The sequence below is a fragment of the Macaca thibetana genome, chromosome 14 (assembly GCF_024542745.1).
Source record: "Macaca thibetana thibetana isolate TM-01 chromosome 14, ASM2454274v1, whole genome shotgun sequence".
NCBI lineage: Eukaryota > Metazoa > Chordata > Mammalia > Primates > Cercopithecidae > Macaca > Macaca thibetana.
This window is the reverse complement of record NC_065591.1, coordinates 116,350,940-116,366,575: the sequence shown is the minus strand read 5'-3', so window position 1 is coordinate 116,366,575 and position 15,636 is coordinate 116,350,940. Positions and strand designations below refer to the sequence as shown.

The 15,636-nt window shown below is 52.9% G+C and overlaps 1 protein-coding gene across 4 annotated transcripts; it reads left to right on the top strand.

Moving 5' to 3' along the window:
- Positions 1-1,269: 1,269 nt before the first annotated feature.
- On the top strand, positions 1,270-15,343 carry ROBO4 (roundabout guidance receptor 4). Of its 4 annotated transcripts, XM_050755660.1 has the most exons (18): positions 1,270-1,819; positions 2,252-2,581; positions 2,823-2,980; positions 3,176-3,296; positions 3,582-3,709; positions 3,810-4,038; positions 4,303-4,415; positions 5,125-5,293; positions 5,493-5,678; positions 5,807-5,849; positions 7,784-7,920; positions 8,024-8,287; positions 11,732-11,839; positions 12,070-12,211; positions 12,356-12,592; positions 12,747-13,105; positions 14,315-14,521; positions 14,649-15,343. In XM_050755660.1, the coding sequence occupies exons 1-18, from the start codon at positions 1,750-1,752 to the stop codon at positions 14,669-14,671; spliced, it is 3,024 nt and encodes a 1,007-aa protein (XP_050611617.1). In that variant the 5' UTR covers positions 1,270-1,749; the 3' UTR covers positions 14,672-15,343. The 4 variants fall into 4 exon arrangements, with proteins under 4 accessions (XP_050611617.1, XP_050611614.1, XP_050611618.1 ...); XM_050755657.1 differs by having other exon boundaries at positions 3,176-3,709; XM_050755659.1 differs by lacking the exon at positions 1,270-1,819 and adding an exon at positions 1,900-1,970 and having other exon boundaries at positions 3,176-3,709.
- Positions 15,344-15,636: the final 293 nt, after the last annotated feature.

The window sequence follows — 15,636 nt, the reverse complement described above, 5'->3', positions numbered from 1 at the left end:
CCACTTCACTCAGCCTCCCCAGCCTGCAGCCCCACTGCCCTCTGTCCTCAGCTTCTTGCTGTGTCCTGAAACTCCTGGGGTTTTCATTCCTCTCTAGCAGGTGGCAAAAGGATAAGGATTGGGATCCAGGGATAAGATTTAAATAGAGGATTAAGGCTCTGATTGGAGTTATGGTTAGTGTAAGGACACACCCACAGAATTTGGGATAGGAATTGGGTCCAGAGAACAAAAACTGGGATTTCAGAATTAGAGGTGTTAAGGGTAGTGACATTCTGTTCCCTGGCCCCAATTCCTATCCTTCCAGCTCTGCCACCCTATGACTTTCACTCTGCCTATTCTTTAGCCTCTGCGAACGCCCCAGTTTGTAGAGACCGTGGTGTTTCCTTGCTCCAATTCTGTCTTTGTCAGTCTTGGTCTGAGTTTGAGAGGAAAGAGGAGTGAAGGAGCCTTCTACTTGACAGGCTGTTAAGCTGTGGCTGGCACTGAAGCCAGGATGGGAATGGGGAGGGGGGAAGGGAGGGCGTCAGCTGGGTTAGGGGCCCTGCAGAGAAGCCAGCCAGGAACAATTGGGAACAAAGGCTGGATACTCTTCCGCTGAGCCCCAGAGCCTGGCCTTGGCCTTCCGGGAACAGCTCCAGGAAATGGCTGAGATTCCAGATTTGGAAGGAAGAGACCGGTAAACACGAGCTGGGATCTGAGAGGGGAGTGTGGCCTCTGTCTAGGTTGTGGGTGAAAGGGGGCAGCGGGCAAGAGCCGACATTGTAGGCTCAAAAGCTGCAAGGCCTGCCTGCTACAGACATGAACACAGGCTCTTGGGACTGGAAAGCCTCTTAAAAGGTCTTTTACTCCAACCGCCTTTCCAGGGCCTGAAAAATACTCCTGCCGAGGATCCTCCAATAGTTTCAGTGATAAGATGGGCCTAAAAACAAATACACAATGTTGGCTCAGCTTTATGGATCACTCTTAATGCGTCAGGCACCAGATGCCGGTGGTTTTATCCTTTATGTGTTTCATGATTACTTTATCCCACAAAGTAGGAACTACTATTATTATTTCCATTTTACAGAGAAGGAAACTGACTTGCCCAAGGTCTCCACAGAAGCTTATTTCATCCATCTCTGAGCTGAATATGGACACATCCTGTGGGAATCTCCCAGCTTGTCCCAGAGGCTCTGAGTCCTTCCTGTCTCCCACTCTACTCCAACTTCTGGTTCATCTGCCCCTGGGGAAATGGACCAGGGTGTTACAATCCACCCCTGCTCCACTTCACTCAGCCTCCCCAGCCTGCAGCCCCACTGCCCTCTGTCCTCAGCTTCTTGCTGTGTCCTGAGACTCCTGGGGTTTTCATTCCTCTCTAGCAGGTGGCAAAAGGATAAGGATTGGGATCCAGGGATAAGATTTAAATAGAGGATTAAGGCTCTGATTGGAGTTATGGTTAGTGTAAAGATACCCTGTAAGAAATCCCCGACTAGATCATGAGATAAAGCTTAGCGCTGAAGTTAGGGTCGGAGGTTACAGCTAAAGGGTCGAGGTCAGAGAGTTTCTCGCCTCTGGTCTCCTCCCAGTTCTCCAAGGCACTGAGGGCCAGGCAGGAAGCATCGGTTTCCTCAAAGCCGCTTCCCTCCTGGGGCAGAGTCTCGGTCACAAACAACCACCACCAGCCCACCCCGCCCCTCCTTCCCTCTTCGCTGTGAGCTCAGAGCAGCAGGACAAAGTGCTCGGGACAAGGACAGAAGGCTGAGAGTAGCCATGGGCTCTGGAGGAGAAAGCCTCCGGGGGTCCCGGGCTTCCCGGCCTCTGCTGCTCCTGCTCATCATGGGTGAGTTGCTCTCCCTCTCCTGGCCCATGCTCCCTCCATCCAAGGCCTGCTCAGGGCAGAAGAGGCCTGCTGACTGCTTACTTCCCTTTTGCAGTGGGGGGACCAGAGATGAGAATGATGATGACGATGATGATGATGATGATTAACGTGTGTAAGTGTATGTGTGTTTGTGCGTGTGCGCACACGCCAGAGATAGATAGATAGAGAGAGAGAGAGAGAGAGAGAGAACATACTATGCAAGCCCTGGTCTGTATGCTGTGCATGCTGGCCCTCTCTCCTACCAGCTAGCTCGTTCTTTGAGGGGCAGCCTTCAGTAGTTCAGAGTACAGGTCATCTGGCAAACTCGCACACAAGAGAAGACAGATGAGGGGGTGCCAGGAATTTGGGGTGTTGCTGATGATCAGACTGGGCTCTGCTCCCTTTCCCTCCCAGGAGGCATGGCTCAGGACTCCCCGCCCCAGATCCTAGTCCACCCGCAAGACCAGCTGTTCCAGGGCCCTGGCCCTGCCAGGATGAGCTGCCGAGCCTCGGGCCAGCCACCTCCCACCATCCGCTGGCTGCTGAATGGGCAGCCCCTGAGCATGGTGCCCCCAGACCCACACCACCTCCTGCCTGATGGGACCCTTCTGCTGCTGCAGCCCCCTGCCCGGGGACATGCCCACGATGGCCAGGCCCTGTCCACAGACCTTGGTGTCTACACATGTGAGGCCAGCAACCGGCTGGGCACAGCAGTCAGCAGAGGCGCTCGGCTCTCTGTGGCTGGTGAGGTCTGGGAGGGGAGCTTCAGGGTGGGGCAAACCTGGGTGGAGACATATGAATTGAATGTTCAAGGGAACATCTGAGAGCAGAGGCCCGGGCTGCAAGGCTTGGGAGGGCAAGCTGGGGTGGGGCTGGCCCAAAATGGGAGGCCAGGAAGGTGGGCAAAGCAGAAGGGGGCAAGAGTGATAAGGGAGGGAGAGGAGGCCTGGGCCCTGCTCCCTGTCACCTTCCATCCTCTCCACAGTCCTCCGGGAGGATTTCCAGATCCAGCCTCGGGACATGGTAGCTGTGGTGGGTGAGCAGTTAACTCTGGAATGTGGGCCGCCCTGGGGCCACCCAGAGCCCACAGTCTCATGGTGGAAAGATGGGAAACCCCTGGTCCTCCAGCCCGGAAGGTACACGGTAAGTGTGGCCCCCTCTCCCACACTTCATCCTGGCCTGGGCAGACCTGGGCACACCCTGAGGGACTGACCTGCCCTCCAGCCCCGCATCCTCCAGTAGAATTTAAGGAGGGGAGAGCAGGGGGACCTCAAATTTCCCCCCAGCTCAGAGCCCCTCCCCACGTAGGAGACTTCACAGTGAACCTGGCCCTGACAGGTGTCCGGGGGGTCCCTGCTGATGGCAAGAGCAGAGAAGAGTGACTCAGGGGCCTACATGTGTGTGGCCACCAACAGCGCAGGACACAGGGAGAGCCGCGCAGCCCGGGTGTCCATCCAGGGTAAGGACAGGGGTCGGCTAAAATCAGGGCCAGGCTGCGGGCTCCAGTTTGGGTGGTATGTTCTGGTTTGGGCTGGGGTTAAGGTATGTGGGGTCAGGGTCAAAGTGCTGGGGGTCTCATGTAGTGGGAGGTTCCCCCCTGCTAGAGTAGAAATCGGAATGCTCAAGACCTGGAGACTCTGGGAGTTCGGGTTCCCTGGGGTTCCTCCCTGGCTGAGGGATGTTCCACACCTCAGTTCTGTCACTCCGGCCTGTAGGCCCCAGCCCAGCCCCATCCTCCCCCCAGAGCCCCAGGACTACACAGAGCCTGTGGAGCTTTTGGCTGTGCGAATTCAGCTGGAAAATGTGACACTGCTGAACCCGGACCCCGCAAAGGGCCCCAAGCCTGGACCGGCTGTGTGGCTCAGCTGGAAGGTAAGGGCCAGGTGCAAAGGGTGAAAGCCAGTCCAGAGCTCAAGAAAGGGCTGTTCCTGAGTTCTCTGACCCCTCGCCCTTCCTCGCAACTCCTTCCCAGGTGAGCGGCCCTGCTGCACCTGCCCAATCTTACACGGCCTTGTTCAGGACCCAGACTGCCCCGGGAGACCAGGGAGCTCCATGGGCAGAGGAGCTGCTGGCCGGCTGGCAGAGCGCAGAGCTTGGAGGCCTCCACTGGGGCCAAGACTATGAGTTCAAAGTGAGACCATCTTCCGGCCGGGCTCGAGGCCCTGACAGCAACGTGCTGCTCCTGAGGCTGCCGGAAAAAGGTCAGGGCCTGATCCCTTTGGAACCCAACAAATATGCCCTCTGACTCCTTCTTATCTGGGGGCCCCTGGACTGTTCTGCTTCAGTCTTGGGGGGAGATTATGGGTCCTACTCTGGAACTCCCTTCTGCCCTGGCCAGGCCAGCAGAGCTTCGAGAGGCTTCTTGTCTCCTTGGTGGGGTTCTGACTCTGTGTCCCCCATCCCAGCTCCTTTCCCTAGCGTCTTCTCCCTCAGAGCCCCTCATAGCCTCTCTTCCACCCCTCCAGTGCCCAGTGCCCCACCCCAGGAGGTGACCCTAAAACCTGGCAATGGCAGTGTCCTTGTGAGCTGGGTCCCACCACCTGCTGAAAACCACAATGGCATCATCCGTGGCTACCAGGTACCCCCACAAACTGACATAGCCCTTCTTAGTGCTGCCAGGACATCTCTTTTCTCTAGAGTTCTGCATACCCTTGCTCTGTGCACTGAGAAAGGCACCTGGGCAGAGAAGCAAAGAAAACCTTCTTTTGCTGAGCAAGGACCCACTGTGCCAGACCCTGCCAAGCACTTGACCTCCCTGATCCCGTTTCACCTCACAGTCCACCCTGGGGTATTATCCCCAGTGTACAGACATGGAAAGTGGGGCTAAGGCCACAGGAATAAGAAACAGACTAGATCAAACCAGGCTGTGAATAAGGGAGTGGTGCTCAAAGTGTGACTTCTAGAGCAGCAACATCAGCCTCACCCAGGAACTTGTTAGGAACACAAACCCTGAGATCCTTTCTCAGGGCTAATAAATCAGAAACTCAGAGACGGGCCTGGCAAACTATACTTTAGCAGGCCCTCCAGGTGACTTGGAAGGCTGCTGTTGTTTGAGAACTACTATGTTACATGTATTTTAGCAGATTGCTTTTGCCCTTCTTCTGTTCATCTAGAGAGAGGTAGCTCTCACTTGGCTAGGAGAATAGGAGGGGAATAGGAAATTGGGTGCATTCCCCAAGTGGATGGCAGGGCCGAATAACCACATCCCTGGAGTCTGATCTGCAGACAAAGGGCTTAGCTTCTGGGATGGTGCCTGGGGCAGCTGTTCACCTCTTCTTGTGCCTCAGGTCTGGAGCCTGGGCAACACGTCACTGCCCCCAGCCAACTGGACTGTGGTTGGTGAGCAGACCCAGCTGGAAATCGCCACCCGCATGCCAGGCTCCTACTGTGTGCAAGTGGCTGCAGTCACTGGTGCTGGAGCTGGGGAACCCAGTAGCCCTGTCTGCCTCCTTTTAGGTGAGAGCAGTGCCCACAGGCCCGCCCTACCCTTCAGCCTGCATCCCGCCTTCCTCTCTCCCTGCTCCTGCCTCCCTGTCTCCCTGCTCCTGCCTCCCTCTCTCCCTGCTCCTACCTCACACTTCCAGCTCTTCCCCCTTGCCTGCCAGGCCCTCACTGCCTCGACTCCCCCTCCCCCTGAGCTCTGCATCCCATACAGAGCAGGCCATGGAGCGAGCCACCCGAGAACCCAGTGAGCATGGTCCCTGGACCCTGGAGCAGCTGAGGGCCACCTTGAAGCGGCCTGAGGTCATTGCCACCTGTGGTGTTGTGCTCTGGCTGCTGCTTCTGGGCACCGCTGTGTGTATCCACCGCCGGCGCCGAGCTGGGGTGCACCTGGGCCCAGGTGAGATTCTGAGGGGTCCCACACATATACAGGCCTCCTCAGCATCCAGTCAGACTGGTGCAGGGGCTTTGGATCTCTGGCCAGGTGATCCAGCCTCTGGATTTAGCCTTCCTCCTGCCTTCTCCCAGGTCTGTACAGATATACCAGTAAGGACGCCATCCTAAAACACAGGTGAGAGGTGAAGGGGGAGGTCTGTAGTAAGGGAGGGTGGCAAGGGACAGTGGAGCTGCAACAGAGAAGAACGGAGGACTAGTCGACCTGCCAGGCAGTTTGGGACTCTCGTACATGAATCTCTCCTGTAACTCCAACTGAGAGTTCATTTCTCTGTCATTAATATTCCTATCACACCACTTGACAGACTAGTAAACTGAAACTCATAGAACTTGAGTGACTTTGCTCAAGGCTGCCCAACTAGAGACTGGCCTTCTGAATCCCCAGTCCAGGGCTCTTGTCACCCCACCTCTCCTGCTGCCTAACCCTGCTAGGTGGAGAATAATCAGCATGAGACGACCAGCTCGAATGTCTCATCTTATGTGTGCACCCAAGGTCTACCAAGTAGTGCCTTTGCACTCAGTAATTCTCTCACTGAGCCATTGTGCCCGCATCATAATCCACCCGCAGCTACAGCAGAGGCTGTTCGGTGCCTACATCATAGATTCTTCCTCACCGTTCTCAAAAACAGGATCTGCCCATAGGCCCTTCTGCTTCCGGTATATTTGGCTGCCAGGACAAGTCTGCAGTTTTGGGACATCGTGCTGATAGAGAACACATCCTTCTTGCTCCCGTTCTCTGAGTTCTGTACTAAGTAACCGCTTCATCTCTCTGTCTGCTTTCTTGGCTCTTTACTTCATTAGATCTCCTCTGGGAGGCTTCCCACTCCAGGTCTGCATCTATCCACAGAAGTTACTGAGCACCTACTGTGTGCCAGCACATCCAGGCCTAGAGCTGCCATTTCACTGTCAGGTCCTCAGCCCAGAGCAGGGGTCCAAGCCGGCTGGTGTTGTGTTCTGACCTTTTCTGAGTTCACTGTCTTCTTTCTTTCAGCTACCTCCTGGCTTTGTCTGCTCTGCCCTAAGCTTTCTCTGGCTTCCCTGGGAACTCCTGCTCTGTCCTGGAGGGAGATTCCATTCTGATCTTTGGTTCATTCATTCCTTTGGAATAGCCTCCACCTGCCAGGATCTCTCAGTGTAGGCAGAGACAGGCATGAGGGGATATGAGTGCAATCCTGTACTGGCCACGCAGAAGTGGGTACAAGACACATGGAGGGGGTCATTGTGGAAAAACATAGGAGAAAGAAGATTCCACAGTACCCTGAGAGTAAGAAGAGGGTGGAGGGAAAAGCAATGAAGCAGCAAGTAATAGCCAGATATGTCCATAGGGAAAGACAAACCATTTGTTCTAGCTCGGGTATAGGGTGAGAGATGGGTCAGAGCAAAGGATATAGTTAGGGAGTTGGAAACCAGACCAAGGAGAGTCCTGTTAGCCATGCTAGGTCCCTGGGTTCTACCGTGGTAAATGAGGGGCCGTTGAAGGTCTTATGCAGAGAAACTCCTTGCTCAGATCCCTGTTCTTAAAAGATCACTCAGGCAGCCAGAGGCCAACATCCATGGAGCAAGCTCCTGCTCTGCTAGCTGAGTGATCTCAGATTTCCCCCATTTAAACTCAGACCATCAGCCTTGAGTGTAGAAGGTCTTATTGTTACCATTTTACAGATGAGAAAACTGGGGCTTAGAGAGGATGTATTTACCCAAGTACAACAGATGTACATACCCAAGCTAAGCTGTGACAGATAGGGATTGTCAAACCAGATTTGTCTTCAGGTCTTCTTTTCACCTCAGTAAACATAGCTGTCTGTCATTACTACCTCCCAGCTCTGGGTGACTTGGATTTCCCCTCATCCAGGAATAGAAAGGGGTGCTGAGTTTGGGGGATGGGTCAGAGATCTTAAGGAGTCTGTGAAAAGCTGAGAAGCAGTAGTAAGGATAAAGCAGATACCACCAACTCCTTGCCCTCTTCTGCTGCCCTCTGAACAGGAGGTCTTGGCCAATAAGGTTCTCACTTCTCCCTGTCTCTCCCGGCCTCACCCCCTCCCTCCACTGCCCCAGGATGGATCACAGTGACTCCCAGTGGTTGGCAGACACTTGGCGTTCCACCTCTGGCTCTCGGGACTTGAGCAGCAGCAGCAGCCTCAGCAGTAGGCTGGGGGCGGACCCCCGGGACCCGCTAGACTGTCGTCGCTCCTGTGAGCATGCTCAGTGGGGGCAAGGGCCTAGCTGGGGGCATTGATCCCAGGGATGGAGAGTGGGACATGCTCACCATAATTCCTCCTGTCATTTATATCACAGTGCTCTCCTGGGACTCCCGAAGCCCCGGCGTGCCCCTACTTCCAGACACCAGCACTTTTTATGGCTCCCTCATCGCTGAGCTGCCCTCCAGTCCCCCAGCCAGGCCAAGTCCCCAGGTCCCAGCTGTCAGGCGCCTACCACCCCAGCTGGCCCGACTTTCCAGCCCCTGTTCCAGCTCAGACAGCCTCTGCAGCCACAGGGGACTCTCTTCTCCACGCTTGTCTCTGGCACCTACAGAGGCTTGGAAGGCCAAAAAGAAGCAGGGTAAGGAGAGGGAGAATAGACGTAGCCTGAGCTGGTGGTAGAGGGGCCTAGGAGTGGGAATGTGATGGGAATGAGACCTCAAAGCCTGGAGTGAGGTGAACCTCCATACCCTCCTTCCATTCTTCTCTCCAGGTGGACACAAGACCTCTTTCTCCTACCACCAGAGCACTCAGCTAGGGGTGCAATAGCCTCAGCTTTTTGCACTGTCCTCTTGTTTCAGTTTGGCTACACCAGCAGTGAGCCCTAATTCTGCAGTCAATTCAACTCAGCAAACATTTAATAAGCACCACTGCATGCCAGACATGGGGAACACAAGAGATACCAGATACAGCCCTTGACTTCTAAGGGTTCAGGGCCTAACGAAAGTGCTGACTAGCATACAAGTAATGCTAGAGCCTAGAGGAATGTGACCAGTGCTGCCACGAAGCCTCAGGCTCCCATGAGTTCATCTCCTGGTGTACTATATACAGGTGTGCTTGGGCACCGACTTCCAACTCACTTCTCAGAGAGGAATGGGCATTTCCTTTCTGGAGAGGTTTCTCTCCTGACTCCCAGCTGCCTTCTTTGACTTTCCAGAAAAAAATAATTATAGCCTCCATTTCTTGATCAATGACTATATACTGGGTGCTTTACTTATATTTGTTACTTCATTTAATCCTCACAATAGATTGGCTGGCTACTATTTCTCTGATTTTACAGACAGGAAGAGGGCCAGAATGATTGAGTTACTAGTTCAAACTTCTGCAAGTAATTAGCTACAGGACTCAAACGTGAAGGCAGGACAGTCTGCCTCTGAGGGCGATTCTGAGTCTCTCTGGAGCTCCCTCAGGAAATCTGATTCCCTCTTTGAGTATTTTTTCCTATTTCTGGCCTGCAGAACATTGGCCTGCACTCCACCTGCTGTCTTCTTGAGTCTTCTGTACTGATAAGTAAGACCTAACAAGTGTTCTACAGCCACGTCTTTTTTTTTAAGTGGATTTAATCCAACTTTTAATAAGACAAAGATAGATTAAGATAATTAAGAGCTTGTTCAATATCCAGAATTTTATGACTCTAAATATCAGTGAAGCTGGCATTCTTACCAGCTTTGCCTCAGAGCTATTGGATTATAAATCCTTGGTGGTAATGAAACACCAGATAAAAAGAGGTTGAATAGTCTCATTTGAAAAACAGCCTTCCCACGAAGAACTACACCGACTTTAATGGAAAGGATAGCCCCTCATAGAACAGTAATGCTACTGGAAAGAGGTGAGTGGTTTTCTACAGCCAGTTCTTAAGAAGGGTTCCAATTTGGAGATGAAGCTTCCTAGCCTGTGGTTTACTTCACTCCCTGTTTCTCCTCACTCTAGCCCCATCTCACCACTGTCCCCAGGATAGGTCAACCGCAGCAACTCCTTGGCTGGTGGACACTAGATATTCTACCTCTACCTCCCAGGACCTCAGCAGCAGCAAGATCATGCTATGGTCTTCTGCAGAGCCATGGAGCTGATTCTACTGCTGTTTCTTCCTCTTCTAAAACTGGCAGCCTCTCCCATTGCCCCCCACTCCCCTTTATCTGCTTGTTCCTTTTTCTTATTATTTGGCCTTAGTTGGGGTTTCTTCTCTAGTGCTGATATCCTCACAATTGCAGCCTCCTGTCTCTCGTCCATCATAACAGGTCCTTAGTTCTGCTCACTTTGCCAGATACATGCACTGAATAACCTCATTCATTCATTATTTTATTCAAACAAATATTTATTGCAATTTGGCCAATGAGTTTCAACCTTTCACCTTGATAACATTTTTCTTGTATAGTTTATTCAATTAGAATTGAAACTAAAGTCCAAGTAACTCCAAGCAATGTAGGAGGATGGCTTTTGTTACCAGGGTCCCTTAGAGGAAGTGAAACAGGCTAGGATAAAAGTGGCCTTTTCCAGACCTGGCTGTTTTCTTTCCCTTTCCACTCAAACCAGTCAACCAACTTGTGCTCACATTTCTGAGCTTAGTCAAGAAGCCAGGCACTAGACAAGACGAAGCTGATGATAGCAGAGTTGGCGCACCAACCCAGAAGTTGGCTCCCAGGACTACCTGGGTCATATGAAAGCTATAGAAAATCAACAAAAACCAAACAGCCAAAGTACCAAAGGAAACTTTGATGGAGGGAGTCTAGTCATTGATGAGTTTCCATCCCAAAGGATCAGAAGGTCTGGCCACTAGTACATAAATGGGGTCTTGGTCAGTGCCAAAGCCTGGCTCACTTCCTTGCTCTGAAGCTGCCCATAGTGGCCTCCAGATCTCTGATACGAGACTGACTAGATAGCTCTACCCTGAGGGTCCTGCCTAGTCCCTGGTCCACCAAGATGGGAAACCCTTTCCTAGTTGGGCTTCTGGTCATGGGACACTAATCTAAAGGCTGTTTCTTTTCTCCTTTGATGGTCTTCAGGTTCCTGGTCCTGGAAAAATCTCTTTCCTCTATTACCCTATTCCTGTCTGGCTTAAACTTAGATCCCTTTTGCATTCTGGCCTGACCAAGAAGCATGATCACAGGTCACTGCACACAATTGGGGCTGTCTCTTTCATTTCCAGCTTCTCCATTGTGAAAGTTCACTCAGAGCCCTGTCTCTCCACTGCCCATGTGGGCCAGATGACAGCTTCCATCTTGTAGGTGATTCTTCCCACTGTGTGTTTATATCCACATTTCTGGTATCACCCATGCATTCGTTCTTCCATTCAACAAAAAGTATTGAATAGCTATGGGCAGGGCATTGCCTCCCTGGCAAAGACCAATACCTTTTCCTACTCTGAAGTTCCTCTTCCTACTAGCCAACTGTCTCCTGTCACAGCCGACATTGTGTGTCGATCCCTGTTTTTGTCTTACTCACTCAGCTCAACCTGACAGTCTACCCCACCTTTCAAGTGAGAGACAGTCGAGTTTCCCAGAGCAGGGCTATCCAGAGCCATGTGAGATACTTGCAATGTGAGAAATGGAAATTCATAGATTCTCTCCAAGAAAAGAAGGAGTATTTTTCTTACTGAGCCAAAATTCATGAGAGTAGCAATGTGAGGGTATAGAGATCAGGAAGATTGGAATGAATACAGTCAAGGAAAAGGAAGTTGTTTTTTAAAGTATCTATCAAGGCACAATCTGTTTTACTTAATTGTCAAGACCATCATTCAAAGTGGTTGTTTACACATGAAACTGGGACTCAGAAAGGTACATGGACTGCGCTGAGGTCACACAGCTGAGCTGGGCAGGTCTTTTGACTCCAAGCCTAGTGCTCCTTCTACCCTATCGCAGCTGCTGGATGAAGATGGGGGTGTGGAAGGGATTCAGGGGGGTTTCCCTCTCTTTTCTCTGGGTTCCGGGTCCTGCAGGCTGAATTGAATAAGACTGAAAATGGAGACAGCAGCTGGGGTCTGAATGGTCCATCCTGGGCCCCGCAACCACCAACCCTTTCTTTGCAGAGCTGCAGCATGTCAACAGTTCCCCACTGCTCCGGGGCAGCCAACCCTTGGAGCTCCGGGCCTGTGAGTTGGGAAATAGAGGTTCCAAGAACCTTTCCCAAAGCCCAGGTGAGAGAAGGTCCCTGAAATGGAAGTGAAGGGGCGAGATAGGGTGTAGGGGTGCAGGGGCTCACCAGCCCAGGCCCCTCCCACAGGCTCATCCTCCTTTCCCTGAGGAGGCTGATGAGGGTTGGATGGAGTAGGGGACAGGTAGCTAAGGGGGCTGGTGGGGGGGTCGGCAGGCTGAGCTCCAGAGCAGATGGAGATGCCAGTTCTCACACCAGGCTTCTATTCCTCAGGAGCTGTGCCCCAAGCTCTGGTTGCTTGGCGGGCCCTGGGACCGAAACTCCTCAGCTCCTCAAATGAGCTGGTTACTCGTCCTCTCCCTCCAGCACCCCTCTTTCCTCATGAAACTCCCCAAACTCAGAGTCAACAGACCCAGTAAGAGGGTATGGGGTCCGGAAGCAGGGCTGGGAGAGAGGGGGTGTGGGGAGTGTGTACTGGGATTGGACAGGCTGGGGAAGGGGAGAAAGGACTTGAAGAGCTGTACTAACCACTGTGCCGTCACTCTCTCACCCTGATCAGGCCTCCGGTGGCACCACAGGCTCCCTCCTCCATCCTGCTGGCAACAGCCCCCATTCCCATCCTTAGCCCCTGCAGTCCCCCTAGCCCTCAGACCTCTTCCCTCTCTGGCCCCAGCCCAGCTTCCAGTCACCTATCCAGCTCCTCACTGTCATCCCTGGGGGAGGATCAAGACAGCGTGCTGACCCCTGAGGAGGTAGCCCTGTGTTTGGAACTCAGTGAGGGTGAGGAGACTCCCAGGTGAGTGGCTTGAGAGATAGCCAAAGAACTACAGAAAAGCTACGGGAGCACGCGCCTCTCCACCCATTCCGCCCTCCCTCAACTGGGGCTTTTCTGCTACTACAACCCCCATTCCACCCAAACCATTGCTGTCTCCCCTTTTGCATCTCCCTAGGAACAGCGTCTCTCCCATGCCAAGAGCTCCTTCACCCCCCACCACCTATGGGTATATCAGCACCCCAACAGCCTCAGAGTTCACGGGCATGGACAGGACCGGAGGAGGGGTGGGGTCCGAGGGGGGAGTCTTGCTGTGCCCACCTCGGCCCTGCCTCACCCCCACCCCCAGCGAGGGCTCCTTAGCCAATGGTTGGGGCTCAGCCTCTGAGGACAATGCTGCCAGCGCCAGAGCCAGCCTTGTCAGCTCCTCCGATGGCTCCTTCCTCGCTGATGCCCACTTTGCCCGGGCCCTGGCAGTGGCAGTGGATAGCTTTGGTTTTGGTCTAGAGCCCAGGGAGGCAGACTGCGTCTTCACAGGTAGGTGAGGTCTCCCCATCTTACTCCTCACTCATGCCCCTTGCCTTTCTAACAACCATCATAATGTCATCGTTGTTAAAACAACTAGTTTTATTGAACGATTACTGTATCTCAGGTACTATGATAAGTGCTTTGCATACATTTAATATTGAAAGTCTATGTGGAATATTCTTTATCCCTCTTATCCCAATGAGGAAACGTTAAGTCAGATAGTTTTATTAGTTTGCTCAAGGTCACCCACAGAACAAGGACAAATTGTCCAATTCGTTTGTTTGTTTTTGTTTTGTTTGTTTGTTTGTTTGTTTTGCCCAGGCAGTGGCATGATCTGAACTCACTGCAACCTCCGCCTCCCAGGTTCAAGAGATTCTCCTGCCTCAGCCTCCCGAGTAGCTGGGATTACAGGCACCTGCCATGCCCAGCTAATTTTTTTTGTACTTTCAGTAGAGACGGGGTTACATGTTGGCCAGGCTGGTTTTGAACTCCTGACCTCAAGTGATCTGCCCGCCTCAGCTTCCCAAAGTGTTGGGATTATAGGCATGAACCGCTGAGCCTGGCCTAAATTGTCCAGTTCTAAAGGCAGCCAACTGTAGGTCCATTTTCCTGCCTCTAGGACTCCCCTCTTACCCTGACTTGAGTCTCCATGAAAGGCTGCTCCATCCTCTTCCAATTCCATCCTCCTGCCCTGTCAGTGGCTGGGGCTGAGGAGCCACTGGGCTCACCCCTGACATTCCCAGCAGAGTGGGACCTTTATCTCCATGTCAGTAGAAGGTAGTGCAGGGTCCTGGCTGCTTGGTGTCCCTTCCCCACATGCACCATCAGATCCCCCATCCCCATTTTACTAACCCTAACTCTACCCTTTGCCCCCAAGAAAAACAACCAGGATTGTGCTAAATGGGAGGGCAAGGATTATCCAGGACAGAGGTGCCCATGATGGCAAAAGAAGAATGCCCAGGGAATGGGGATGTGCAAGGACAGTGCAGATAGAAGGCCAGAGCTGGGCTGGGAGGAAACAGTTCAATCACTTCTCCCTAAAGAAACAAATGGATCAGGCCCCTGGGGATGTGGCCTCTGGGACTGATGGGCTGAGTTGGGGCTAGGTTTGTTTAGGGCTGGGTACATGCCCTGAGCTGGTCTTAAGCTTCCTGTACTAAACTGGCCTCTAGGGGCTGAAGGTCAACCCCCCACAGACACCTCTACCCTCCCTGACAGATGCCTCATCACCTCCCTCCCCAAGGGATGACATCTTCCTGACCCCCAACCTCTCCCTGCCCCTGTGGGAGTGGAGGCCAGACTGGTTGGAAGACATGGAGGTCAACCACACCCAGCTGCTGGGAAGGGGGATGCCTCCCTGGTCCCCTGACTCTCGGATCTCTTCCCAGAGAAGTCAGCTCCACTGTCCTGTGCCCAAGGCTGGTGGTGAGTGTCTGTCTTCCTGGCTAATGTGTCCATCTTGACCAGAGGGCCTCTGGGAAGAAGCCAGGAGGAAGCCTGTCATTGGGGAAGGGAGATAAGGAGCAGGGAAGATAACTCCACTGTCCTTCAGCTTCTCCTGTAGATTACTCCTGAACTGTGTCCCTGAGACTGCCCAGACGGGAATCAGAACCACTTCTCCTGTCCACCCACAAGACCTGGGCTGTGGTGTGTGGGTCTTGGCCTGTGTTTCTCCGCAGTTGGGGTCCACCTTCCCAAGCCTCTGGACACTTCTCCCTCCAGGATTGTGAAAACAAGTGAAAACAAAATTAGAGCAAAGCTGACCTGGAGCCCTCAGGGGGCAAAACATCATCTCCACCTGACTCCTAGCCACTGCTTTCTCCTCTGTGCCATCCACTCCCACTACCAGGTCGCTTTGGCCTGAAGAACAGCCCAGTCTCCTGCTGTCCCCACCCATTTGGATCATAGGAAGTAGAGGAGCCAGAGGTGCCTTCATGGAGAACAACAGTGGCTGCTGGGAGAGGGCTGTGGAGGAAGGAGCTTCTCGGAGCCCCCTCTCAGCCTTACCTGGGCCCCTCCTCTAGAGAAAAGCTCAACTCTCTCCCAACTTCACCATGTAAAGAAAATAATTATGAATGCCACTGAGGCACTGAGGCCCTACCTCATGCCAAGCAACGGGTTCAAGGCTGGGTCTAGGGAGGATGCTGAAGGAAGGGAAGTGTGAGACCATAGGTCCAAAGCACCGTCCTTGTACTGTTGTCACTATGAGCTTAAGATATTTGATATCATAAAATGGTCAAGACTTGAGTTCTGTGAGATCATTCCTCGGAGCACCATTTTTAGGGGAGCACCTGGAGAGATGGCAAGAGTTTCCTGCGTTAGGTAGGGATCAGGCATTCATTGACACTCAGGGAGAACACATTTCTGTTCTGCAATTAAAGGAAGAATAGGTTCATCCACCAAATTTTAAGCAGAATATAGGAAGGGCAGGGGTGGGAAGTTTCAGGGTCTGCTGGTCCTGGCAACTTATATTACCGCCAGGTCCAGGGCCCGTCTGCCTGCACACAGTGAATCAATCACTGTGACAAGTTTTGCAAAAT